At 46.6% G+C, this 26,996-nt stretch overlaps 2 protein-coding genes across 3 annotated transcripts; one reads left to right on the forward strand and one right to left on the reverse strand.

Moving 5' to 3' along the window:
* Positions 1 to 288: 288 nt before the first annotated feature.
* Positions 289 to 14,775, forward strand: LOC128309582 (DNA-dependent protein kinase catalytic subunit-like). Its single transcript, XM_053046009.1, has 3 exons — positions 289 to 427; positions 492 to 3,249; positions 4,987 to 14,775. The coding sequence occupies exons 1-3, from the start codon at positions 289 to 291 to the stop codon at positions 14,615 to 14,617; spliced, it is 12,528 nt and encodes a 4,175-aa protein (XP_052901969.1). The 3' UTR covers positions 14,618 to 14,775.
* A 1,373-nt stretch (positions 14,776 to 16,148) lies between these two features.
* On the reverse strand, positions 16,149 to 25,656 carry LOC128297844 (tRNA (adenine(58)-N(1))-methyltransferase catalytic subunit TRMT61A). Of its 2 annotated transcripts, none has more exons than XM_053033548.1 (3): positions 24,957 to 25,656; positions 16,497 to 16,666; positions 16,149 to 16,404 (listed from the first exon to the last, which is right to left on the reverse strand). In XM_053033548.1, exons 1-3 carry the CDS (start codon positions 25,582 to 25,584, stop codon positions 16,270 to 16,272), a joined length of 933 nt encoding a protein of 310 aa, XP_052889508.1. In that variant the 5' UTR covers positions 25,585 to 25,656; the 3' UTR covers positions 16,149 to 16,269. The 2 variants fall into 2 exon arrangements, with proteins under 2 accessions (XP_052889508.1, XP_052889509.1); XM_053033549.1 differs by having other exon boundaries at positions 16,149 to 16,386; positions 16,461 to 16,666.
* Between the last annotated feature and the right edge of the window lie 1,340 nt (positions 25,657 to 26,996).

The following is a 26,996-nucleotide window of genomic DNA, read 5'->3' on the forward strand; positions in this document are numbered from 1 at the left end:
GATCGCGGCGCGCAATTTTCATTTATTTGCGATCTTTCTGTGGGCGAGACCTTTAATCGTGTAGTCCTCATACTACATCGTTTCTTCATCATATTATTTGTTGAAATCTAGCTTCATTTTGTTGTGAATTGTGCATAGCACCATAATGTTTATGTGAAGCAGCGGAAGAAAGTGATAAATACGAGTATTTTACGGCGGTACGAAGATTGATTACCAGTCTTGTTGCCGGTGTTTGCTTAGATTGCGACTTTGAACTGGTATAATATAATCTCTTTGATTACAGCACCAATGGCAATAGATTTAAGTACGTGCTTACGGCAGCTGAACACATGCCTCGATACGCAGCAGACCCCTCATGCCCGCAGCATAATTAATCGTATCACACAGCTGATCATTGATAAAGTCGATGAAAGCACCGCGGAAACAGGTATGAATCATCCGTTATACCCACATATCTCCAACCCTATCTTCTAATCCTGTTTTATTTTCAGACTTTAATCTAGAATGTTTGTTTGCTCTACCGAACGGATTGATGGCATTTTTGGAAAAATCATTTCCCACTGCGAAACTCTTTGCCAAGGCAATTGATGATACGTTTGATTTGTTTCGTAAAGTGATCGAGAAACATTCCTCGCTGCTTGGCAAACGGATGACGATCGTTGTGCCGATTGCACTTCGTTACATACAATCTTCCTCGGTATCGGCTCGATCGCGCGAGTTGGCAACACTTGTGCTACAGGACAGTATTGCGTATGGCTGTCTGCAAAGCGACACGTACGACAAGCTTGACCAGCTGCCCGGGGAGCTTCTATTGGTTTTCCCACAAGGAAAGCTGCCGAACCGTTTCCAGCAAAACCTTTACGAACTGTTAGGCCAGCTAGCAAAGCACTTTCCGGCGAGTGTGACCGAACCGGATAGAATGCGGGACACCCTTATGAATGCGGCGGAGAAACAGCTTCTGGAAGAAAATTATCCTTCGCTGGTATCGCTGGCGGGAGCAATTCGAGGATTGGACTATTTTCTGGTACATTTCGCACCGTCGGAGAGCGATCGGGAGATACGCCAAAGGTTGTACCTATTGATAAAGAAACTTTCGATCTGGGATGAACACCGAGCAGAGCGAAACGTTTTCCGCAATGCGTTACAGGTATTGGCGAACCATGCACCACTATTTACGCTGCATCTGTATCTGGATCACGTGCACTGGCAGAAATTGATTGCCGGTAAATGGATCAAATCGACGAATCAGGATGATAGTCAAATTGGTATAAACGCAATGTACGCTTTTCACGGTGAAATTGCACGAGTACTTTCCAATCCCGAGTTCACGGCCGGAAGCGATCGTGAATGTCCATCGACGGTGGATGTCCTGAATCAGTATGTGGCGTACTATCGGAAGTTGCTTAACTCGCCCGATGCAGATCGGTTTGAGATACGGATTGCTATTCGTGGATTCGGTATTATGGCTGGACCGTGCCAACAACTGGCCGGATCGAATGTGTCACTAAACGAGTTGCTTACGATCGTACTACAGCGGATCGAGGGTATATGTGAACGGTCGGTTGCAGCTGTAGGAGATATGCTTGAATTTTTACCCGATTTCATTCAGTCCCTGTCCGAGATTCTTACCCATGCAAAACAACTTACAGCGATACAGCTCGTCTCGGTACAAACGATGACCGTTGCTTTGGTTCGCGATTTTTATCATCTTGCTACGGTACATCATGAACTTATCATAAAATCGCTCGTATGCATGCTTCAAAACATTGGAAAGTTAGGTGGAAGTACTCGCGATCATCTACTCGACAGTATACTGCTTCAGGGAATTGTTTGGAGTTGTACGCATTCATTACCGTTCGCCACCTCACTGCCCGTACCTACGCCAACTACTGGTACTCATGCTGTTGCCGCGACAAAAAGCGACTGGAAACAAGATTTTGTGACGTACAAAAATTATCTTCCCCTTTGGCAGGGGCTTTTGGATAAAGCACACGGTACACAAGATACACCCTTAATACGAGCGATCTACCGTGCCTTCATGAATACGCTATTTGTGATAGTGGATAAGCTGGATTTATCTACCCGTAAACGGACCTTCCAGGATGATGATGGACAGGAAAGGGAACTGTTTTTCTGCGACCCTAACATCGATCTCATACCGACCAAACCCAAGGACTATCATATCTTTCTCAACCTTGTCGAACTGTATCGGGATGTTTTGCATGGTTTCCAAACGCCAACCGCTGTACGGGAGCTCTTCGCCGATTGGATTCGTCCGTACTTCGAAAGATTCGTCAAAGCATCGCTAGAACGTCCGCTGGTGAGTGGATTCGTAAAGCTGATCGAAATGGGGCTCGGTACGGCAGAAAAGATCGGTTACTTCCATCAGCGGGAAGGTTCACCCGTTGACACGGACGTTCGTTCGATTCAACTGGTGCTGCTGTATTACCTCGAACAAACGGTACAGAGAGCTTTGCATGCAGTCGGAGAACTTCAATTAGCATGTCTCCGGTTCGTACTAAATGCACCAGTTCGTTTGTTGCTCGATTTCGTTGAAGATGAAACCCAAAAGCAACCGCTAATGATGGAAGTGTTTCGGGCAGCTTTCCGTATCGGGCATGGATTGCTATCGATTGCTCGGGTGGCGCTGAACTCTCTCCGCCGTATGGTACGCTTCCGTTATCCACCGATGAGGCCGACGCTGCGAGAACAACTGCTCCGACAAGTTCTCCCAATGGTGGAACCATTCCTGCGCACACGGGACTCAACACAACCACCTGCCCAAAGTTTACGTTTGGCGAAGTTTAAGCGTCACCGTACAGCTAATGTTACTGCTGGGAAGATCGAACGCATTAAGCAACAACACCGAATCGAGCAGACGGTAGACTCGAGCGAACTCGTTACGTTTCAGATGCGAATTCTGAACTTTTTGGGCGATCTGCAACCAAACGAATGCTGCTGGTTGGTGGTGGATGAACTAGAGAGTACAAGCGACCAAGGATGGGACGCGTTGGACCAGTGTTCGCTTACACGATGGGATGCAGATAGTGGACGATCGCTCGAGTTGCGGTTGCTGTGCGAGAATGGAACGCGCCCGTGCATCAAGTTGGATGGAATTGTTGGTCGCGTATGTCAGTTGGCCGTGGAGTGTAGCGATCGTGCGACAAAGTTGGCCGCATGCGAACTTCTGCACACCATCGTGCTTTATCTATTGGGCATCAACTATCAGGATCAACTGGACAGTTTATGGTGAGTACGAAATTTATTGTAGATAATACAGGGTTACTTTCTCTCGGTAAAGTATTTAACAATTTCGCAATATATATAATGCATTTTTATTTAGACTTCATTATCTTCACTATTATCCCAAGCACAATTACTAACAACACACTTCCCAAAAGCATAAACCAAAACTTACGTAAAAATAAGCTATCCACCGTTTTATCCGCTTCGTCATTTACTTGAAGCAAAAATTCGTTCCGAAAAACGCATTGACACGGCTGCATGTACGAAATATGCTGGTACATCTGTGATCCTTTGTTTAAATTGTGCAGTTCTGCTTGGTATCGTGCGACCTCGTTCGTGGCTGTTGTTGCTACGAGCGCTCCAAATTGTATTATCTTTCGACTGATTTGGTAACAGCTCAAGAGCGATACGTAACCATTCCCATCGATGCGTAGATCCACGGCGGAAATAATGCCGAGCTTACTCGGGCCGGAAATAGGTGCAGTCGACGCTGGGTATGCGTTACGGCAGGCAACCGTAATATTGAGGATGTTTCCCCGAAGCCCAAGATGCAGTTCCAAACATTGTCCCATATTGGTGATGTTTGGAAAGATGTTAAACGGATTGTGGCCCGTATTATCGCCCACGATGCGAAGCAATTTAGCGGTAAGGTTAAAGTCGCCCTTCCGCAGCCAATAATGAGATGGCACCACGCACCAAAAGTCGTGCAGTATGATTGTTTGCGCGCGGAAAATAATTACTAGCACGGGTACTAACCGTGGCCACCGGAATAAGTACGACATTGCTACTAGCGAGTAGTAGGAAACATTCGTAACTAATCAATTTCCGGAAGTGAGAGCTAGATTAGGGCATGGTTTTATTTTTTCCGCTTTTATGTTGAGTAATTCGAAAGTTTTATTCACAAAGTTTTACATCATGTCTGTAATGATGGATATGTGGATGTACGTATTCTTTCGGATGTGGACACTTGCACAATAGTTTCAAAGTGACGATAGTTCTCGAACGGTGAACATTTCCTCAATAGAGTTGAGACCAGTTCCATGGTCATCGAAGGCAGGGGATCGAATGTTATTTAAATCGCTTGCTTTAGCTAGGATATCGATTTAATATGACCTAAATGACCTAATCGATTGTTAAACCACGAATAATCCCTCTCTGTGGTATTTGTCCTGTTTTCCTATTTTCTATTTATTGTTCAAAGCCATTTGAGCTATTGTATATCAAATAATTAAACACAGTGTTTTAACTGACTGCGGCATAATTATTTCCGATAATTTTCTCTTATTTAGGATCTAGCAAAACGTGTGTTAAATACGAAGGGTATATTTATTGTAAGGGCGATCCGTTGTCGTATTTGAAAGAGGCACCGGTCTTCTACACGACAGGTCCGGGTTAAAATCTAATACGGACTAATCCCCCATACGCAGGGCTGACTATGCTATCGCAGGGGTAATTATTGGTAATTAAAGTCAAAGAAAGCCAAAAATGGCAGGCCTAGACCTCGTGAGGTTTTTTTCCGGCAAGGAAGGATATTTATTGTGTTATGGCTGTTTCTTAAGTTACCTCTTGGCCAGGTTTCCTCGTAGGATTCACATTCGTATCTAGTTGATGTGCCGTTCGTCGTGGAATACTGTGATATTGGTGGCGAATGAATTAAGGGTTTTTTTATTTTCCTTTTAGGAGTTGTATTCTTTCGTTTTATGAAGAAATAATAAGAAACTTTTCGATCAATACTTGCAGGACACAAATATGTCAACATCTATTACAACTGAGCTGCGATACCGATCTAGCGGTGTGCCAGATGTTCGAACCATTGCTCTTCCAAATCATCCACTTCGTAACGCAGCCATCAAAACTTAACCAGCAAGGGACGCGAGCACTGCTCGACTGCCTGACGGCCGCAACCTTCAACGTGGAGCATAGCGCTATCCGAGACCTATCCGTCCGATGTTTGCGAGAGTTTCTGCAGTGGACCAACCGGCAATGTAGACACGCGGACTCGGGTATCGATCGCCAGAAGACCAAGAGCACACTGTTGGAGCGGCTTAACACACACGCCTTAGAGTCGAATGCTGCGCATCGGTATGGTTCTGCACTGGCGTTTAACAATCTGTTCTGGATACTGCTGCAGGAGGATTATCATACGAAACTGTACGGTTTCGAGCTTATGCATTCGTACGCGATTGGACTCATTGTGACGGAGGAGCAGGCTGGATTCGGCACGTCACAAGCTAGCGACGCTATTGCGGAACAGTTTTTGCTCGTATTGCATCATCTTGGGAAATTGCTTGCGCTCCGGTACGCTTTATTCAATGCCGAACGGAATGAATCATACCGGCCGCAAGTTCGCCAGATCGTACCGCCGGCTATTGGTGGAGGTGAGATGAAACACCTTGTGTGTTGGTTGTTCCGTCAGTGTGCCGCACGACAGCGACTTTATCGCGGTAAATGTATGCAGCTATTCACTCGACTCGCTAAAGCGGTACCACATGCAACGAGCGGGGAACATTTTCTTCGCCAACATTTCACCCCAGATGACATCAAATCGATCTGCCTTCACGCTGATGCTGTGCAGGGTATTCATCAGGCTGAAACACTGCAAAGTTTAACGGCGGAACAAACGAACTCGTTCGCAGTCAACATATATCTTTGGTTGGAGTATCTTCTTGCAACGCTCGACATGTACTGTTGGTTGCGAAGAGAGAACCTTGTTGCGGTAGAACTACTACAGGCGCTACTATGTCGTATTTTGCCCGCCGTACAACATTTCCTCCGATCTGTGGTTGATTTTTCCGTGCACGAACTACTGTCCCGCGTCAATATGCACCGATCGGGCGAGAGAGATTTGATCACATGCGATCAGCGCATGAACGCGGATAAGATTGTACGGTTCGATGCACTGAAGGCGGCCGTCATTGTGCAAATCATCGATCTGTTCGTTTTGCTGCTTTCACACGCCGGAACTATGGAGAACGATACTTCTGCGGAAATCATGGAACTGTGGCAGGATCAACCAACGATCAATTTTCTACTGGCGCTTGTATTTAAACCACAACAGCTCGGGATAAATTGCAATGTTTCGGCGCACCATGAGCTGGAAAACGATCGACATCTCTCGGTTCAACTGGAAGGGTTAATATTGCGCCTAATGGAGCGTTACAATCAACCCGACGGGCAGCATTTTGTGCGGGCCCTGTTCGAAAAGCTTGTCACGGTGATGCAGGATCTTGGAGATCGAATGAAAACGCTTCTGACTCTAAGAACAATTCTTGTAGCAGATCAAAGGACTGCAAGAGGCTTGCTGTTTATGGCGAAACATCTACGAAAGCGCTACGGGGATACGCACCTGATGGATGCCAGCATAGAGCGCATTCAACAGACCGCCCGTAAACTACTAATCGACTGTTACGAGGCTATCGGACAGGAACGTGTGTGCTTAGCGCTCAGTCCATCTGCAGCACGCTTCGGTACGGTCGTGTTAGAAGCTATCTTTAGCATGTCGGAGATAATCGGGCACAGCGATAGCGATGGCATAGTGTCTGCAACTATTACGTGCTGTTTGAGTACGGACATGCTACACCCAAACATACGCCACGGGGAACACTTTCTCGTTTGCTTTGGATCGGCCGTGTATGAACTGTTTCTGATGAAACCATCTGAAAGCTTAAGCAAGCTCCTGCGAACTCTCGATACGGATAACTTCCCGTACATAGTTCGAATTCTGTGCGACCTGATGGATTACAGCTATCGGAAGCAAGCCGCGAACAAGGATCGGTTGGAAAATCTTTTGGAGATCATGCTTAACGGTTGGTCACAACTCTTTGCAAGTTCGCGCCAGCAGCCAAACGTTTTCGGTGCGTCTGATCTACAGATGATAGAGTTGATGACCAACATGGCGATGATATGTCCCTTTCCTTTGCATGAAATTCGCCAGAAAGTGGGTGTAGTGTATGAGGAGTGGTTAATTGAGCTTATCGGAAGTTCCCGACCGGAGGTGTCCATAGAACTGAAAGCGAAAGCTATTGTACTGCTACCAACCGTACTCGGACCGGGTGGTGGTACCGCTGAAACCGAGTCACACTGGGGCAATTTTGAGAATGCTCTCGAAAAGTTACAGACCTCACACTTTCCGCTCCGTTCGACAGAATTTCCACCCAACAGTCCAAAGCGGGTTGGATTTCTAAACTGTCTCGAACGTTTGCTGGAAGCGATGATCGTTTCCCGTTCACCATTGCTTCTGAAGGTGATCATAGAGATCACGGCACCAGATGGTGAGGGACACATTGCCGAAACTCAAATTCGCCAAGCCATCGAGCGATATTTCGCCGACCAACCGTATGAGATGCAGTGTGAGCGGCTCCACGACCTATGGAATTTGTTTGCAAACCATGGCTATGCGCCGACCGTTCGCGAAACGATACTACGCCGATATCTGTGTACCGCACTGTGGCACTGTCGGTACGATTCGATCGTGGAGTTTTACAAACGCACCATTCGTTCCATCTCCAACTTTACCACGGTGGACATGTATGGGCGTTCTGGTTGGGAATTAGAGCATATGCTCGTCGATGTAGCTGCTGCTTTTCGATTGTTGGAGCATTATGCTGCACTGCTTCCTAAACATATCCTGACCGGTGAACTTTGTCCCGTAGCTACAGAGCTTTATGGTTCGGCAAAGGATGGGGAAGCGCCAGTACGAGGAAAACGTTTGGTGGCAGACTTCAGCAAACGAGCACATAGCGTCCGACGGGTTGCGTGTCCTTCGAATGATCGTACCGCGGTGGAGCTGTTCCGCAAGTACCAGTGTGCCGCTTATCGGGCATTGGTAGCAATGATCTCCAACACGAACGACAACCCTCGCATGTACTCAGCGCTCCTGTTTCTAGAAAGTCGCGATAAAGGCGAATATCTGTGGCGCCATTTGGTCGACTGCAGCAATGACGAGCTGTACCTGGAAGGAAGCCAGGAACAGGAACAAACCGTCCGTACAATCACAAAGCGTGTTGCAATACGGAACGAAGGTGGATACTCAGCGTCCCAACTACCGATCACCAACGATCCCGGCCTGTCGGTGGTGAGGGAATCATCGCTGAGCCAACAGGTGTTTCGCTTCGATATGAACCATTCCGTTGTGCTCTCTGCGCGCGAGATAGCGGAAAGGGATGCTGCTGAGCTGGCCAAGCGACAAAAAGGCACACTCTCCGACGTTTCACTCGAACGAACAACAATCAACGAGCACGAGATAATGGCCACGGTTTGCGGATGCATTCGACACATGGCTGCAACCAAGGTGGAGCTGCAAACGGTAGTACGCTTTCTCGTAGGTTCGCTAAACGATCCGGGCCAGCCGAAGAACGTACGCCTGCTCCTGGCGAAGGTGATCGATAATTGTCGCAAAGAGCTGCAACCACACGCATCCTTGTTGCTGTGTCCATTGATGCAGCTCGCCGTCGATGCGTGTAAGATTCGCGGCTTGGGCCCGCTCGTAACCGACCTGATTGCGCTGACACTGGAATGGAATGCTACGGTTGTATCTTGCGAAACTAGAAGAGAAGGTGCTGCTGTCGCAGAATCTGCCGCACTAGCGAGTGTACTTCTTCGATTTCTTATGAATCACGCTTGTGTGCAGCAAGGTGCAAAAAACCCAGCACCAAAAGTGTTACGGCTGAATCTGGAACTGATTCAGGAGCTAATATCACAGTGGCATAGTGCTCTGGTTGTGCCGGAGGAGCTTCTTTTCGAAATGGTATCCAGTCGGCAACGTTTGCAATCGGAGGAACGATCACAGCTTCAACTGATCGCGGGTCTGCAGATGAGTTCAATAGTGCTCACCAAGGGAGGAGGCACGTTAGTGCCCTGGATGGAAAGTACAAAGCGGGAATATCTGGGCGCGATCATGCACTGTTTAGATTTGCCCGACAGCACCAGCTATAAATCTGCCGCCCTACTGTTAGGTCACTGTTTGGCGCGACTCTACCCCGATGGTCTGCCGGAAGATCAAGACGACAGTGCAGACGAACAGTTCCATACCGAATGCATTACCAAGCTTTCCGCTATTCAGCGTGAATACGATCGCAAATTCGCTGAAATATTATACGAAATAGCAAAAGGCTTTCCATCGATTGCCGATCCGTTTCTGTCCATTTTAAGCCATCGCTTTCCTGCAGCTGCTGTTCCGGAGAAACGCATGTATCTGGAGCTGTTGCTAGGTGGGCGGCTGGAGAAGTTTAACGAGGATCTCTTCCGGGAGCTATCCTCGATGGAGTTAATGCTGCTGTTGCGCGATAATGAATTGCAGCTGCCCACATTGCATTTACTCAATCGTGCACTTCCGCTGGTGCGTGAGTTGCAACATGTACAGCAGCTGATCGACCCGGTTGGACGTGTTACATCGGAACCGAGCACACGCACCGAGTGTCGGGCGGTGGCTTACGAAATTTTAATCTACATTCACGAACGTAATTACGCCGAGCTTTCGGAGGCATGTCAACACACGGTTTGGAGATGCCTGGTGCAAGGCTTATGCAGAATACAGGAAACCGATGCCAACGACGCTTCCATTCGGGCCAGAATTCTCGAATACCTTACCGACAGTGGGAAGCTGCCGAGCGATGTAAAGGAACGCTTCTTGTTTCTGTTGGCGGAACTGTACGATCCAGCCGTAGAGGCGGAGTTTTTAGGCAGTGCAGTGGCACTGCTGCTCGATCCGGCAATCCGTTGCCGAGAGTCTAAGGATCGTTTGTTTCTGCACGAGTATCTGAATGCAGACGTTAAGTTTCACGAGTATACGATTGAAACAGGAGCTCGCCAGCGTCACACAATGTCGCTGCTAACGCCAATGTTTGCGGAAACCTCACAACAGCGGCAGCTACAATCATTCATTACGGGCAGAGGCTCACAGATGGAGCAACTAATAAGAGCGACTCAATTCTCCGGCATGGACCGTACCGCGCTCAACGATGGCAATGCGTATTTCGAGCCAACGCAGGATCCGACCAGGTTTATTAAAGGCCATGAAACATTTGCCATGCCAACGCAACATTCCCTTATGCTGGAGCCTAGCACATTACAGCTGGACCGTCGGTCGCAGCGAACGGGCCAAGTGTCGGAAACGATGCAACAGGACCGTACGTTCGAACGTCTGCGCAAACGCATTCTCAGGGACAGTGCAGGGAATCAACAACAGCATGCAGCCTGGGCCGTGAGGCGCCATTACACCAAGCAGCGGCAACAGACGGAACGTCGCCGTGAGACTGCATCCCAGGTGACCCTGTACCGACGCTACCGTCTTGCCGATTATCCCGATCTGCAGATCAATCTGCTTGCGTTTCTATTACCGTTGCAGGCTCTCTGTCGTCGAGATACGGCATGCGCTAGGCAAATGTTTGTGGCCATTTTTAACGGTCTTGTCGAATGTCTGATGTCGGGAGACGCTGCAGGGCGCCGACTGCGAATGGTTGGTGACGAGTGGGATCGTTTCGTAGACCAGCTAGACAGATCGTTACAGCGCATTCTAGATGCGACCAAAACCACCGATCCCACTCTCTTCGGCGGTTTGATCGAACTGACACTTGGCAAGGCGTCGGGAAAGTTTACGCTTTCTCCCCGTACCATCGCGTCTGTGGCAGGTTCGTCCAACATGCTCACGATGGGTGCGCTCTATCTGGAGGCAAAGCTAGCGAATGGTGATGACTTTGACGACGAATCGGTACGTACCGTTGGGTGCAACGCCACCTCGGAGGCAGAACACTGGCTGCAGTTATCGAATTTGTACCACGCGATGCACGAGCACAGCGTAACGGTGGGCATCTTCGGCGAAAAGCTCGACACCGATCCGCAGCTGCGGGAAGCGATCGAGCTGGAAGCACTGGGACGATACAACGCAGCATACCGTGCGTACTGTAAGCTGCTAATGCGTGTGAGCGAGGCTCGTGTTGAGGAACGCAACTTTTGCTACAAATCGACCTTTAACTGCTTGCTACAGCTCGGACAGTGGGACGGGCTGCTGGAACAGATCGGTAATCAGGTAACGAATCTCGAGGAGCTGTGGAGTGACGAGTGGAATTTGGAAAACTTAATGCCAAACTACGTGCAAGGCAATGTGGCACGCGTGTTAGCCGGCAATGCAGCGGCGCGTGAGTTTTACCAAACGCTGCAACAATGGTTGCACATCCCGGATCGTGCGAAACATATGCGGCAGCAGTTCGGCGAGCAGCTGACGGCGCTATACATCTCCGGCCAAGAAATGGTCCGGGCCCGCATGTTCGCCGACCGGACGCAGCGGCAATTCCTCGACGAATGGCACTGTGCTGGCGTGCTGCCGTCGCTAGTGCGCACCGATTGTTTGCTTGGTGTGCGCAAAGTCATTGAGCTGGTCGCATATAGTGAGCTGTTGGAGCATTCAAACGATAAGCTGGAACAAGCTCTCGACGGCTTAACTATCTCGTGGAGAAAAGCACATCCTGCACTGACGGATTCGCTCGTCACCTGGGACACTATAGTAGCGTACCGTAAATTCTTGTTGCGCAAGCTCGAATCGAAATGCTCCGGGCAGGAGAATATATCCGGTAACGTGTCGAAACTGTACAGTTTGGTGTACGAGCTGGAGCTACAACTGGTGGACGTGGCATTCGAGCAGAACAACATAAAGTATGCACAAAAACTTATTACAAGCCTGCGAGCCGCTGAATCATCCGCGGGCTTAAGAAAGCCGGCAATGGAGCAAGCGCTACGAAGAAAAATTGCCCACATACGGCACGATTCAATACTGCAAGTGGAAACAAATTCAATTCTGGCCCAACCTCTGCTGCGAGAGTTAAAAAAATTGGTGAAAGTTCAGAAACAGCTGACATCTCTCGAAAACGACACCGATAGGAAGCGGGTGAGTCGAACCGCTTGGACAGAACTTTACCGGCTTGCCGACACTATTAGGACGGCGAACAATAGTTCCGATGATGGCATTGCACCAGAACATGCATCGATCATACAGAACGTTATTCAAACTGTAATGAAACTGCCGGATGACGCGGTATCTAGCGAGCGTCTGACGTTAAGCGAAAGATTACGTCGGTTTTCGATCCACTGCTTGCAGCACGGTATTGATGTGTTGGCACCTGATTCCACGCATAGGAACAGCAATGATGCCGCCTTATTGGAGCTCGCTGAAGCTCACCTTCGTTTGGCTCGCTACTGTTACGAAGAGCTTAAACCGGAACGAAACGGATCTGAGGAGCTGCCAGTTGAACGGCTTTTAGTAACGTCCCTTTTGCCCGCAATTAAATACGGTTCCCGCGAAGCTCGGCATCTGTTTCCCGTGTTGTTGCAGTTACGTAATCTTCAAAACAATACGCTGTGCAAGGAATTCCAGGAACACTCGTGTGCGGTACCGTCGTGGAACTTTCTCCAGTGGATTCCCCAGCTGCTGTCGTACATGAAGATTGCGTCGGATGGACCCGGAAGATCGAACCAAGCGCCCGTTGAGGAACATTTTCTGGATGAACTTTTTATGCGAATTGCTAGAGATTACCCAATGGCGCTGTATTATCCTGCTCGTCTAATACTAAGCGACACCGAAGGACCGGTTCGTCCGATTGTAACGAAGTTGCGCAATGCCTTGAATTTTCCCGTGTTGGATCGCTTCGTAGATGAACTGTACCGGGTAGTTATGCCGGAAACACGACTCCATACCATGATCGTGGAATTGAAACGACATCTAAACAGCTTCACCGACTCGGCTGCCTACCAAACCTTCATTGACAGAACCGTTCCGCATGTGTTCCCGACCAACGCTGACGATCTGTGGTGCCACGGACAAGTTTACCGGGATGCGTTCCCACTAATAGAGAGTTTTCGCGCCCTCAAGCATTACCATCCGGTGGATGAGCGTGATCAGATCTTGCAGCAGCTACATAAACTGGGAAGTACCAAACAATCGAATAGACCCCGCACCAAGCCCATGGAACTGAAAGATTTTTCACCCTGGCTAGCAGACTACCATTGCAGCGATATTGCAGGTGTGCATGGAGAATCGTCTGTCGAGGTACCGGGTCAGTACGGTGCGATAGATCGTGGCACACCCAACCCGTGCCAGCACGCGACGATCTTGAAAGTTGTGCCGGATGTACTGGTGTTCGGAACGCTTCGGCTGCCGATACAAATAACGTTCCGGAGTAGCAATGGACGGCAGTATCGCTTCCTGGCCAAGTTTGGCGAAGATCTTCGGCAGGATCAACGTATACAGCAGCTGCAGCGCGAGATAACGCACCGCTTGCGGTGGGACCGACACTGCCGAGCCCACCAGCTACTGCTCCGCACGTACGAAGTTGTGCCGATACGGCGCGATTTCGGTTTGCTCAGCTGGCTGGAAGGTACGATTGCATTGAGCGAAATTGCCAAACAGGCTGCACCCCGCTACAACCCGGGTGACCAGGGACAGGCACACTTGCACGACGAATACACACGCTTTCTGATGAGCGTAGCGAAGCTGGATCCGTCGGCAAACGATTCGTTCAACACTGCCGCCAGGAATTCGGCATCGTTGTACGGAATGGCCGCAGCGTACGGTACGCCCGAGCAGCTGCAATCGAAGTATATCGAGCTAGCGCAAACTATTCGCTCGTGCACACTGAAACGTGCGCTGTACGATATGGCCAACTCGCCCGAATCCTTCTACCGGTTGCGCATGAACTTTGCGAAAAGTTTGGCCACGATGAACGTTACCTGTTGGGCGCTCGGGATAGGCGACCGACATTTGAGCAATATTGTGCTGGAACGCGCGACCGGCATGCTGGTGGGGGTAGATTTCGGCATTGCATTCGGTGCCGGTACGCGTGACCTTGCCATACCGGAGCTGATACCGTTCCGGCTTACGCCGCAGTTTGTTGGAGTAATGGAGCCGATGCAGCTGGCAGGCATTTTACAGAAGTGCCATCTGCACACACTGCAGTGTTTGCGCAATTCCCGCATGGTGCTCCGTGCCTGTTTGGAGGTGTTTGTCCGTGAACCGACGGTCGACTGGTTAAAGGCAGCCCGCCAACGGATGGCTACAAATACCGGCAACGAACGATCGTCCCGGCAGAGCGTCGGAGAATGGAATCCTGAGATGCGCGTAAACACGGTCCTGCGCAAGCTAAATGGAGCCAATCCGAAGCAACTGCTGATGGATGAGTTGCGTTACGGTGCCGTTGCTCAACAGAGTGATTTTTTGGTGGGCTATCTGTCGCTGGTGCAAGCGTCTGCCTCCGTGAGCACTGTAAAGGCGGGTCGGGCAAAGGTCCTTTCGACGGAGTTGCAAACCGAGATGCTGCTAGAAATGGCCATGGATGGTAAGCTACTTGGCATTACGTACAATGGATGGCATCCTTGGTTCTAGACGAAGAAGGACGTGCATGAAATAGTTCACACGTTGCTGATGTGATTATTGGGGTTTGTTAAGAATTCTTTTCACAAATTGTATTATGTAAAAAGCTATAGATTTGCTGTTAACATTTCATTCACTGCTTTTTCATCAATAAATTTTGATTCAATAGCGTTGATTATGAATTGGCTACAGTGTTATATCCATCCACAGTTTATATTTGAAAGCACAATTGATATATAAAATGCTTTATTTAGATTACAATGTTAAAGCGATGATATATAGCAAACCTTATTGTAGAAATAAATGTAATGCAACGAATAGACAACATGTTTTCCAAACCTCGAGATATTACTCTCACTGTCAAAGAATAAAATAATGAAAACTCCCGTTTAGTTCGGATATGTAGTACAAAATTTATAGTGGGTAAACAGGTTAGGTAAAGCATATTCTTTCGAGGATATCACATCCTTGTAAATGCAGCATTGAAGAAAGAGACGCTAGGGAACTGGGATTATTGTTTCACTGTCTGTGGTATCTCCGGCACAACCGTTGCTGATGACTGCTTTTTACCGCAAAGACAGAAGCGAAGCAACAACACAGCACCGAATATCACTACCGTAGGGATGAACAGTTTCACCATTAGTTCCGAAATGGCAACATTAACCTGCATCGTAATGTGGCTGTTCGGTGTTTTACTTTCCGTCACATTTCCCTCGCTGCAGTACGGTTGTGCTTCGGGTGGTGAATTTTCTATATTTTGATTCAAATTTGGCACAAACGCAACGTACTCGTTGCGAAAGTTGCACTCACTGCAGTTGGCTCTGAACTCAAACGGTACCATGCCCGGCTGTTGGAGTTTCTTGCGCCACATCGGTAGAGAGTTTGGCAGCATGTAGGATCGCGTTTCGATATCATCCGTAAGCAGTAGATGGCCATGGTACGAGTGTGTTTCGTTCAGCGTCACACAGCTGCTCAGCTCAAACCGACGCACATCGTACTCGAGGTAAACCAGGTTCGCAAGGGGCCATTTAATATCCGACGTGTACACTGGACACTGTGCACGATGATCATGTCGCGCGTTGCGTTCATTTGGCAGGGCAGCGATGCCTTGCGCACGGCCACAAGCGATTGTAATGTTGATGGTTTCGGCTGCATAGCTAAAGTGCACTTGCACACAATTGCCGTACTGCGTCATGCCGGGAAAGGTGTTAAATGGATTGTGGCCAGCATTTTCACCCATCATCGCTACCGGACGTGCGTGTCGTTTGATGACACCTAGCATCGCCCACGGGTTCCCCTGGATGAAGCATGGCCGGGCGAGCAATAATCCATTAACGCCCACGATCGGCATAATAGCCGTGGCAGTAAACGTAACGAATAGAAACATACTACTGTGTAACTGCATCGTTGACAAGCGAGACGCGCCCGATCAATCAGTACGGAAACCGAAAAACTATTGAAACGGAAGAAGAAACACGCTGTAAGAAAAGCTTCATGTAGGAATTTTCTTTCTGGCGATGAAGAATGTTACAATCATCCATTTCCATTTCCATTTATTGTGTTGTCAAGTTTACCGTGAAACTTATCACTTCCGGTTCAGAAGTAATTTCCTTTCCTCATGTGACGAGGATTTCGTCATCTCTTTTCCACCGTTCGGGCGTTCGTTACCGGGCAAAGAGCGGTGGCAATTCGGCGATCGTTAAGTACCCGGTGTGACCGGCCATCGTGTTCGGTGCGGACGAGGTTATGTACTTTTTGTTTTCCCGTGGCGTTTTCGTATCCTTCTCCGACTCCGGACGCTATCGCAATGATGTTGCAAGAAGTTGGGAAATAATTAGAAACACAGTTTTCAGACGAGGCAGTATCGCATTATGCGCTCCACTCCATTTACCTTTGTTTTGAGAAAGTCAAGCTCAATCACGGGAACATTACGAGTACGAACGATGTCCTCGATTTGGAGCACTTCAATGTTCTGCACCTCGATGAAACCACACTTGCCAAGCGCCTCGCAGACTCGCATCGACTGTTCGATGCAGGGTGAAAATGAACAAATGCGACCACCTGTAGAGATTAGGAAAAATGGATAACTAATAGGTTTACTAAAATGTTGCTGCTGCATATTAACTACGCATATGATGTCACTTGTATAACAGTGAAACAGAGTAGTAGTGGTAGTACTCTCCAACTCCAACTAGTACCCTGCCCTGTCAACAAAAGTAGTTGGCTTGAATTCATATTAACTGGTGACTCCTCCTCGAAAAGGAGTGACTATCACGATATTTTAAGTTTGCTCTTTTCTTGATCTGAGAGGAATATTAATAGCTGAGACTCCACTAGGATCAGCCAACTCACTGTATTCCTGTTAGTTAGAGCGGTATCTATTAAGTAGGACATGACTCACAGCATCCTCATCGTGTGTCCTAGTAATCATATCATATGACCGTCAAAATGTCTGCTCCGGAGTAGTTAGGTCTGCTCTCTACATAAGGCCAAGGGCAGTCCGAGACTATACTTATCGAGCGAAAATGGCACAGGTTCTTCATCCGCATTTTCTAAGACTCGTACCTAGTTACTAGCAAAATCGATCATACGAATTTACCTCGATCAGCTTACGCATTCAAATAGTAGCAGTGCATATCCATATGTACAACAAATATTATTTCAGAAGCAAAAAGCATAAAAATATTACTAAAATCATGTGTCCGAATAGATTCGTGAACGTCTGAGGATTCATAAATCTTGTGAGAGTCGACTCTTGAATGACTCTTCATTAAAGATTCAACACTTCAACGACATTTATCGAAAGATTAATTAATATCAAAACCACACCAGAGGATTTCATTGCTTAAGTTGTAATTCAAAAATACAATCGCCTCAATGTACGATCTTTTCCTCTCCGTACTACCTTATCAGATAGTAGACAGCATCCTTAGCAGATACCTCGTATAGGGCAACACTGTAACCCTGAGCGAGTGTTTTGAAAAGTCGTGCATTGCAGGTTACATTATTTGAACTAGTCGATCGTCACGTAATATAAAAATGTGAATATAACACCGAAACCGTTAGGACTAATACACCAAAGATTGTTTAATGAGTCTCATCCAGATCGGTCCCGAACAAGTTTAATAAGCTGTAAGACGCAAGTGAAGAAAAGGAATCCTGCGACGCATACGATCGTCAAACATCCAATTCAGAAATTAAAAGGGTTTTGAGTATCACTTGGAATTGCCTGAAATGTCATCTCGTAATTTGCCGTCCTTAAAGATGCTAGGCGGAACAACATTAGCACTCGCGAGTTAAACGCTCATACTTTATGACTAGGAGGACTAATACCAGCATAGAATGTGTTATTCTATAATACAGATCTACTTTTGAATTTCTACTCTGAGTATGTACTTAAAGACCATTTAAGTGATATTTTAATTTTCTGACTGCTACGGCCTCCATTCATATATGTAAAGATGATGCCACAGCGAAAAATCCTTTGAAAAACCTTCGAAAACGTCGTCATTGTAAATCCACGACACCTGTGCCAAATTGGTAGTCAATTAATGTGGTAGCACCGAACAAAAAACACATTTACCCGTTTTTTTCTTCTTTTTCACCGATCGGAATCGGTGGGAAAATGCAATAAATCTACCCCTTGTCAGGATTGGCATGAGCTTTAACCGATCGTCATCGTCGCCAACCACCACTACCCGCGCGCGTTCGATCTCCTCGCTTCTTAGGCAATTGGTGATTTTAACGATTTCAACATCGATTTCGCAGACTGCCTGGCGAACGGCACACACTTTCACAGTCCCCCCGCCTTTACTGTGTTTCTGTATCCGCGCTTGGATGGTGGTGGAGAGCTAAGAAAAGCATGAAACGAATCCTCGTGCAAGTGCGCCATGAATAATGCAACGAAGTGGCAGTCTCATTATCGTTATCGGACAGCCACTGACACGTGAAATAAAAAATAGAGGATGGAGGGATGGCAATGCAAAACACGGCAACAGGAAAAGAAGCCTTTGATGGTGGTACGTTTGCTTGGGCTTCCAATTCCATCGAGGGCTGATCGTGTAAAGTTCACCCATATGTTGATGGTTCGCACATAAAGGGTGTTGTGTTTGGGATTCATTCAATGCCATTTTTCATTCATTAGCAACAGCAAAGCCCACACTCAAACGGTTCTTCTTCGAGTAACTAATGTTAAAATTGGAAATATTCTTGCCAGTATGCTTCAAACAGTGAGCGGCACTGTTTTAAAGCAATGATAACTTTGATCATTTTACACACAAATGAAACAGTATTCCAGCGAACGAATCTACATCCTTTTAACGTTTTGTGTCTTAACAACGTGACACGTGTTTTTGCTAACCTTTAGCTGCCAGGCCATTCTTTCACCCTCATGCACACATACAGAAATTAAAATTTAAGGGCCCTGTCATTCATGTAACACGTCGCCGGTCGAATGAGTACTCTTCAGGCATTCAGGCGTACGCGTACTCTTCCAAACTTTACGCACCCAACCGATCCAAATGTGGACGGATTCGATCCGTCTGGTTGCCGAAATCGATCTCGCAGCACCCATCCGCCCTGGATGGGAAGAAGTGTGTCATTCATACGTTTCGGACGCAGCGAGTGTAATGACAGCAGTTTACAAGCAAATCCGCACCGTCGAAATGGTAGCACTGCCGGGGGATAAGATATGTGCATAAATAATCGCCTCACTACACTACTTCGCTCTTATTTCGCCGTCAATCTGTCCGCATCGATGAAAATCGATCAATCTTTTCGCTGGGGATTGTTGTGTTTTGCTGGCGTGTGCAAAGTAATATAAATTATCTGTCAACATCATTAAACTTGATGGAAGCGCGCTGTGTAATATTCGACGCGATCAGCAGAAGCTGCATGATCATGGACAACCTTTGATGTGAAGCTGTTGGACATCTTTGGGTGGGTAGCGTTTGCTCTGCCCCAAAGCATTAACATACGATGCAAGTGGCGTTTCCGGTTCTTTACTTAATACGACAGCACGGTACGGAAATGGAAGTGAGGCGGTGGCTTTCAGTCTAGTGAACAGTGGTTCCCAGGTTGATCGTGTTCATTTGTCGACATCAGTACATTGACTAATACCATATTTGGTGTTTTGTGCTGTATTGCCCCCTCCTGCTGTGTGAACGACTCACGCTAAGCTCCGTGTTCATCAGCGCCATTAAGAGCTGGTGCAGTATGACTCCTATTTGATAAGCTTAATATTCTTCATATCATATTGAATAAAACATGTTTTAGTTTTAATAAACTGTTACTTCAAAGTCCAACGATCAGCAGATCAAAAGCTTCATCCATTGCGATTGGATTGGGATCTAGTACACCTTTTTTGTCTATGTTGATTGTCCGGTATCATTCTAATAACATGACCGTCCCTGTCAGTGCCTGGATTGCTACTGAAAAACGAACCTTTTTTATTGATTCCTATATACTAAAAATATCATTAATTGTGAATTGTGCATAAATTAACACAAAAAAGCATTCAAACTGACAAGTGGAAAACATTTTACGGGTCGTTTAGCATTAAGATAAAAGGCTGTTTAGATAACTACAATAAACACTCTAACAAAAGCACTTATCTTGGATAATAAAACACTTCCCAATATGAACATCCAGTCGTAACAATATGACGCTTGATAAAGTTACATGCAACACTTTTAACAATCATCACGAGACATGAAGAATTGCTTCAGCACAGACTGCTTTTGCGCCACGGGTACATCTTGTTCCACACGCCAGGAGAAGAACAGTACACGAATGGTTGACATTTGTTCGTTGCCGGCGGTTGGGATTTCTCTATATGTCTTTATAAGGGTAAGCGACTCGCCTCCCACCGGGAGGAGGATGTATATTCGCTCTGTCCGTAGGGTTTAGTAACATGTTTTGGCGACATTTGAACCCCCTGCCGATGTATGACCCGAATCGAGATTGCGTCCACCTGTGTGTGTGTGTGCGAGTGTATCTTATGCTTAAAAATGTGTGTCAATTTCTCTTCAAACGCAAACCATTTTAGCTCGCTGGAAATACTGTTGGCCACTTGGCAACGTGGACCGGGAACTGCAGTGGCCAGCACGAATTCATAGGAACAATCTTCATTGGTGTGTCACAACGAGACGGTAGGCCGACATCCGTCTCTAGTGTCTTTGATCTTATATTAACATAGCCATAGTAAGGTGCAGCAAGCGGCCGAGGGTAACGCAGCGTGGCAAGAGATTGTACCAACTGAGCAACTTCAAGCGGTCGGTGTCTCTAAGGCATTAACCACCGATCGGGTAACTTTGTATCCATCGACTGGCCGCCCCGGCAGCAATGCGAGGGAATCGTTTGTTAATAAATCATTCAATTCCGCATCGATCGCATCGATCCCTCTCTTCTTCCGTGCGTGTACTGCCAGTGTAAAGCCATACCCTAGAAGCCGTTTGCGCCAAAAATCGTTTTCCTTCGCACAAAGGGCAAAAGCCACGTCATTTTCTGATACGGACAAATCTTAGCGAGAAATCACGCATTCAGGTGGCAAGATTTCATAACATCACCGTAAAAGTGATGAATTTTCCTACAATAAAATGTGATACCTCAATTGCACGGGGTAATCTTTTTCCTCCTAACTAGACTTCGTCATTTGATGTGCTTTGAAGCATGGATTGGCGAACCGTAACTTTCATAACGCGGCATCAAATGGACCTGCGGCCTATTGTGCTTGTAAAATCGCACGTCGACACACATTTTCCAGTGCTTTCGTCGATAAATCGATGACACTCGTAATCGCCGCACGCTACTGGTCCATACTGTGCTTCGGTACACAGGTGTGATTTGATGTTTGACGTTCCCGGAGACATCCAGCACCGGAGCGTACCATCTGGTGGATTTATTTCACCATCCACACAACACCGATGAACGCTGTGTGTGTTGTCCATTCGTTATCGGCAGAACAATTGCCCATTGAGTAGCGTGTGCGGGAATCGGATTTCTATGTTTTGACGCAACGAAACACAACCAACCGGGTAGCTTGTCAACCGGCACTCAACAGCTTGTCGCCGTCGCCGTGGTGATCGTACAGCTCTCGCCCGGTGATCGGGGACGTTCTACCTTCGCTGTTACCCGGTGGCGCAACGTTTGCCGAACCGATGTCCAAATCGATGAGTTCCGTGTAGTTGGGGGAGATCGTTTTGTTTTAACTTTGCCGCACCGACGGCACACCGATGGACATTTACGGCTATGCTGGTCAGACGATGGCCCCGAGGTGCGCGTAAGCAACGATGTGAAAATAAAAATTAATTAATCGCATCGTCAACATGCAATAACACGGTTTGGGTATTTTGGCGTACGCTTCTAGTGGTGTCCATTGAGATATACGTCGAAATCGGCGTTCTTTGCGTTTGGAAGCTGTTGATGGTTGCCTCTCTTTACCGATGATGATCATTTATAATGGCTTCAAGAAAAAAAAATTACATGTCTGTAACGTTATAACACAAATCACTGAGATAATATATGGAAGAAATACTTTAGTAAAACCCAAAACCATACAAACGAATAATATATACACCCAAATCCACCTCTTGGGTGGATTTTGCTGACCAGCTTGTCCATAATCGCGAATGAAATGGACCATTTCAATTGCTGCTTGACAAACTACTATGCGCACCGCAAGAATTATGTTCGCCGTTTGCTTCATCACGCTTCCCGCACACTCGCTGCCTACCAACGTTTGTGCAACCAAAGTCGCACCGGGAATAGTCAAAACACTTCCCTCGCCCAACGAACACTGTTTCCATTATGGGGTTCCACTTCAAAGGAATCGCTACAGCGATGATCACAACGCAGTACGCAGCGTCCAGAGATCCAGTTTGAAATTCCTTCCTCCCCCATTCTACATGCTTTGCTTCCTACCGTCCCAGTTGGCCATTCCTTTCCACCGTTCGCATCGAAAGAGTGTCAAGAGCTGTGTCAACTGTTCCCATTCGTCCGTCCGATCGAAAGGGTGACAATGTACATAAATTCTACCACCGCTAAACACCGTGTGTTCTGTCCCTTTTGGGGAGGTTCGTAGCTTGCGCGTGCATCGGGAAGTTGGTTGACACACGTGGTTCACTCGCACAGCGCTCCAGAGATCCCTGGGCGGGCAGGGAATGGTGCGACTGTTGAATAGATGAATAGTGCTGTTGCTACTGAATCATGTGGACAACCGCCGCCCCTTTGGATTGCGCGGATTTCGCGCTCCGTTCTTTATCACCTCTGGCCTGTTTGCGGACCCGGACCGTGCGGCACGTGATGTTTGATGGTGTACAAATGAGAAAGAAAGGACATGCCGAGGTCTACAACTATGGGCTACTATGCTGTCAACTACTGTAGCGTGTGTGTGTGTGTTTTGTAAGTTCATTGAGACGAAAAAAACCGATCGGTTCCGTACTCCAGGAATCTACTGATCGAGTGGAAGGAAGTATATGCAAATCTGAAACCACCAAACGGTCTCCCCAGTCCTGCCCGTTAATAAATGATGGCAATTTTCATTTTTGCTTAATTTGGTACGAGTGACCGATGCGGACATGCGGTCCCGAATTGTGTAAACCCTGCCCGGCTTGGGGTAAGTGAACGGCAGGAACGGGATGAAAAATCCGTAATTTAACCATATCTGCACTTCAAAGGCAAGTTCAAAGGACCGCCAGCGCTGGTGAATCATGGTTTGCCGCCCCGTTTCGGGAAGCAAAAGGCCGGCACTACCCGGTGCGATTTCAGACGTGGTGATTGATTTTGCAATAGAACGGATTCTAGACAAGTAGCAGAATATTTATTCATTAGCTGGCGGTGGTCGATCGTGTAGTGTGTCAATTGCTTTGTTTTTTGCTGCTTTTTCTACTTATTTGGTACCGATTTACACAATTCAAAGCTAAATGGAATGAGAAGAAACGTTACTATTTGTTATGGAACTGCAGGAAGGGTTTGGGTCGGTAGATGCTTCATACAAAATTCGTAAATAAAGTCTTACTTAAGCTCTTAATTTGATCCCCTATTGCATGTATTAAAATTAAACAATAAATTACAAACAATTAACAATAAAAAGAGTCCAGATCCGATCGAGGATCGAATTGAAGTTGTTTGTGCTTTCTTGAAGCTAGCGGGACCGTCAAACCAGTTGAACTTACCCGCCTCTACGCATCTTTAAAACTTGAATCCACTCCACTATGACCCTGTTAACCGCGTTCGAAGGGAGGTGATCAGAAGGATTTTTGGACCCGTATGTGCGGAAGGATAATGAAGAAGCCGCTACAATATCGAGCACTTCGAGTTTAAGAAAAACTCATAAAGACCTTTTAGACGGGCCCCTCCCTTGGACAGAGAGAATCCGCTAGAAGTGCCAGGATATTGAATTAGCAGACGACAGCACACGACCCATATCGATTTGAGGTACTCCCCAAGCAGTCATAAACCGTGATCCTGTTATTATGCGGGATAAGTAACTAAATATTCTTTTGCTAACTGGTAGTATAATATTGATAATTGATTGTTAACGAGCGAAACATTTATAAGGGACAAACATAAAATTGAGAAGGATTGAATGTATTTTAATTGTTGAACGGCTATTGAATACCGCATATACGAAACATTCATAATACATAGTTCCACTGTCCGTAGCCACTTTTACGAAGTCCAATTTATATGCATAGTTGTTTTTCCTGCAACGAAAACACTTGACACAAAACCTTTTCGTTACTATTTTCAATTTATCAAAACCGGGACCTCATATCGTCGTTTCGATGATATCTTCTTTGCTGATTATTCCGAAACGACACGATCTCGATCATTTTTTTTTTGAAGTTGTACTTTTTCTTGCTATTATTTCCTTTTATAATGAATCAATTTCGCGATCAACCATCAGACCACCGTGCTACACGTGAAATATTGTACACACAATTGAAATGCGTTCACGTTGGTACGCTGGTGAAGGTGATAGTTGAGTGTGGTGTATGCATGGTGTATGGAGCCAAAACCAGTCGGGATCGTTTATGCGTCACAAATAATTTATGATGCCCGATAAATCATACCCACAGTGCGCAAGGAAAAATTAATTGTTAACTGAATACGAATTTACGGGTCAAGGAAAGAGGCGTCCGGGAAGCAGTAGAATGCGAAAGGTTCACCCGCAGGGTGTGTTCATGCCGATTGTTAGCAGCCGCTGTGTCACCAGGGACTACTGTAGTTGCGACAGATTTAAAAGCTATTTCTCTCCATTCCACATCCACCCAGCGTGTTTGTGCGGGTGTATGAACGTGGAGGAGGAGAAAAATCCATTATGGTTGTTTAATTGGGGAGTAAAGCTTACCTTCATCTTTCAGTGCTTTTGCCGCATGGGGGACGGCGAGCTGTGGTGCCGGCAAGTCCAGAAACACGGCATCCGCTACACCGTTCAGCTCGTCGCCGAATCCCTGTTCGCACACATCCCTTTGTCGCACGGTCACATTATCGCCTAGTCCATGGGCGACAAACTCTTCATGCGCCTTTTGAACACGCTCCTCGTGGAAATCGAATGTGTGCAGGTGGCCCGACGGACGAATGGCGCGCAGAAAGTAATGCGATAGTGAGCCGGAACCGGTACCGGACTCGATCACGATGCTTCCCGGTCGCACTTCCAGCTGATACAGTATCATGCTGATGTCAGGCGTGTAGAGAATCTGTGTGCGGTGGGGCAGTGTTTGGGTCCACAGTTCCGGGTTCGGTTGCAGGACGTGCGCCCAACCCTTGGTGAGTTGAACCCGTGAACCATACCGTACCCCGATTAGATCGCGCACCTTTAACGCACCGAAACTCGTTTGGAACACGTACTCGATCATTTCGTTCTTTTTGTTGCGTATCTGTGGCACCGCGTCGATCGTGTGCATTGCAGCTGGAGTCAGATACAGCACGACCGTATCACCTTCAGCTATGATTTCTTTCGGACCAGCGAAACTCATTGTTATTCAAACGAAATTTGTTCTACTTGCGGAATGCGAGAGTTTATATACGGCTAACTGCACTCTTTACTTAAATTCACACGTGCGAGTAAAGCGGCTTGCGGATTTGTTTACAAATAGATCTCCCGGTGCACGACTGACAGCTGACAGCTGACAACGCATTTTATTGCTTGCTTGGTCGCGCTGGATGACAAAACGAAGGAGTTTGAATTTGAAAACAAACCGGTTTTAAATAATTTTCCCAAACTACAATCTTGGGATATTTTTAAATATTAGCATCTTATTCTTGCGGAACCCAAGAAATGAATCAAAAGTATCACACACTCTCTCTCTCTCTATCTCATTTTCTTCTTGATGTAACGACCTACCAGGTCATGGCCCGTCCATTTCTAGCTTACTACACTAATTTTACCACATAGCCGGATAGTCAGTCCTTGCTACGGGTGATTGGTACAGATGTGGTTTTGGTCTGATCCTTTCTCGTGTGTCCTGTCTAACCAACACACCACCGGGCCGCCCCAAAAATATCACAAGCGTTATGATTAATTTATGTAGAATGATAGAATAATTGAGCTAGTTGGCACTGATTGAATAGCTGACAGGCTGGCAATGTACGGAAATTCCAGAGACAAAACAAAACAGAATAAATCTGTGATAGGTTGCAGTTTATTTTACATAGTGATATTAATTTCCAGTTCACATACCTTCATGTTGTACCACAAGTACTTTCGGATGCTTCAAAGCAACAACTGCTGGATCACTAGAGTCAGTAAAAGCAGTGTATAGAATTATATAAAGGATGGTAGTCATTGAACTCATCTCAAGGTAAAATGAAGCCAACAGCATTAAAGAAAATTTTTTTTTTTCAAAACATTTTTTTATCATATTTCTCATGTGTTTCCAATGATTGCATAAATATAACAAAAGCTACATCCTACATTAGACCTACATTACTCGCGTACAACACATTCATTACTGCTGTATTCTATGCCATATGTAAAAGGAATCAATTCTAGCATTATTAAATGCATTCACATTATATTTCTATTTACATGATCAACAATTACGCAAATTCCTATTCTTGCTGCTAGATCCGTAAAAGTTGCCCCTTTCGTATTGCGAAAATAAATATTAGCCAACTGTAGATTAAAGCATCCACGAGCAAAGGGATGTTTTAAGATTCTTGTGGGTAAACGAGCAAATGCAATTGAGCTTCTAAAATAAGTTATCTCTATGTGAAACGCACAGAAATGCTCTCCGAAAGGATGTTCCGATGCGTTGCGCCTTTACTAACAACAATACTGATGCGGAAGATGTACAGTAAACGTTCTAATGAACGAACATATTCATATGAAGATGAACATCCTAAAATAAATAATTTAAACGTCTATCAATAGTAATACCCCACCCAA

The sequence above is a fragment of the Anopheles moucheti genome, chromosome 2, assembly GCF_943734755.1.
Source record: "Anopheles moucheti chromosome 2, idAnoMoucSN_F20_07, whole genome shotgun sequence".
Taxonomy (NCBI): domain Eukaryota; kingdom Metazoa; phylum Arthropoda; class Insecta; order Diptera; family Culicidae; genus Anopheles; species Anopheles moucheti.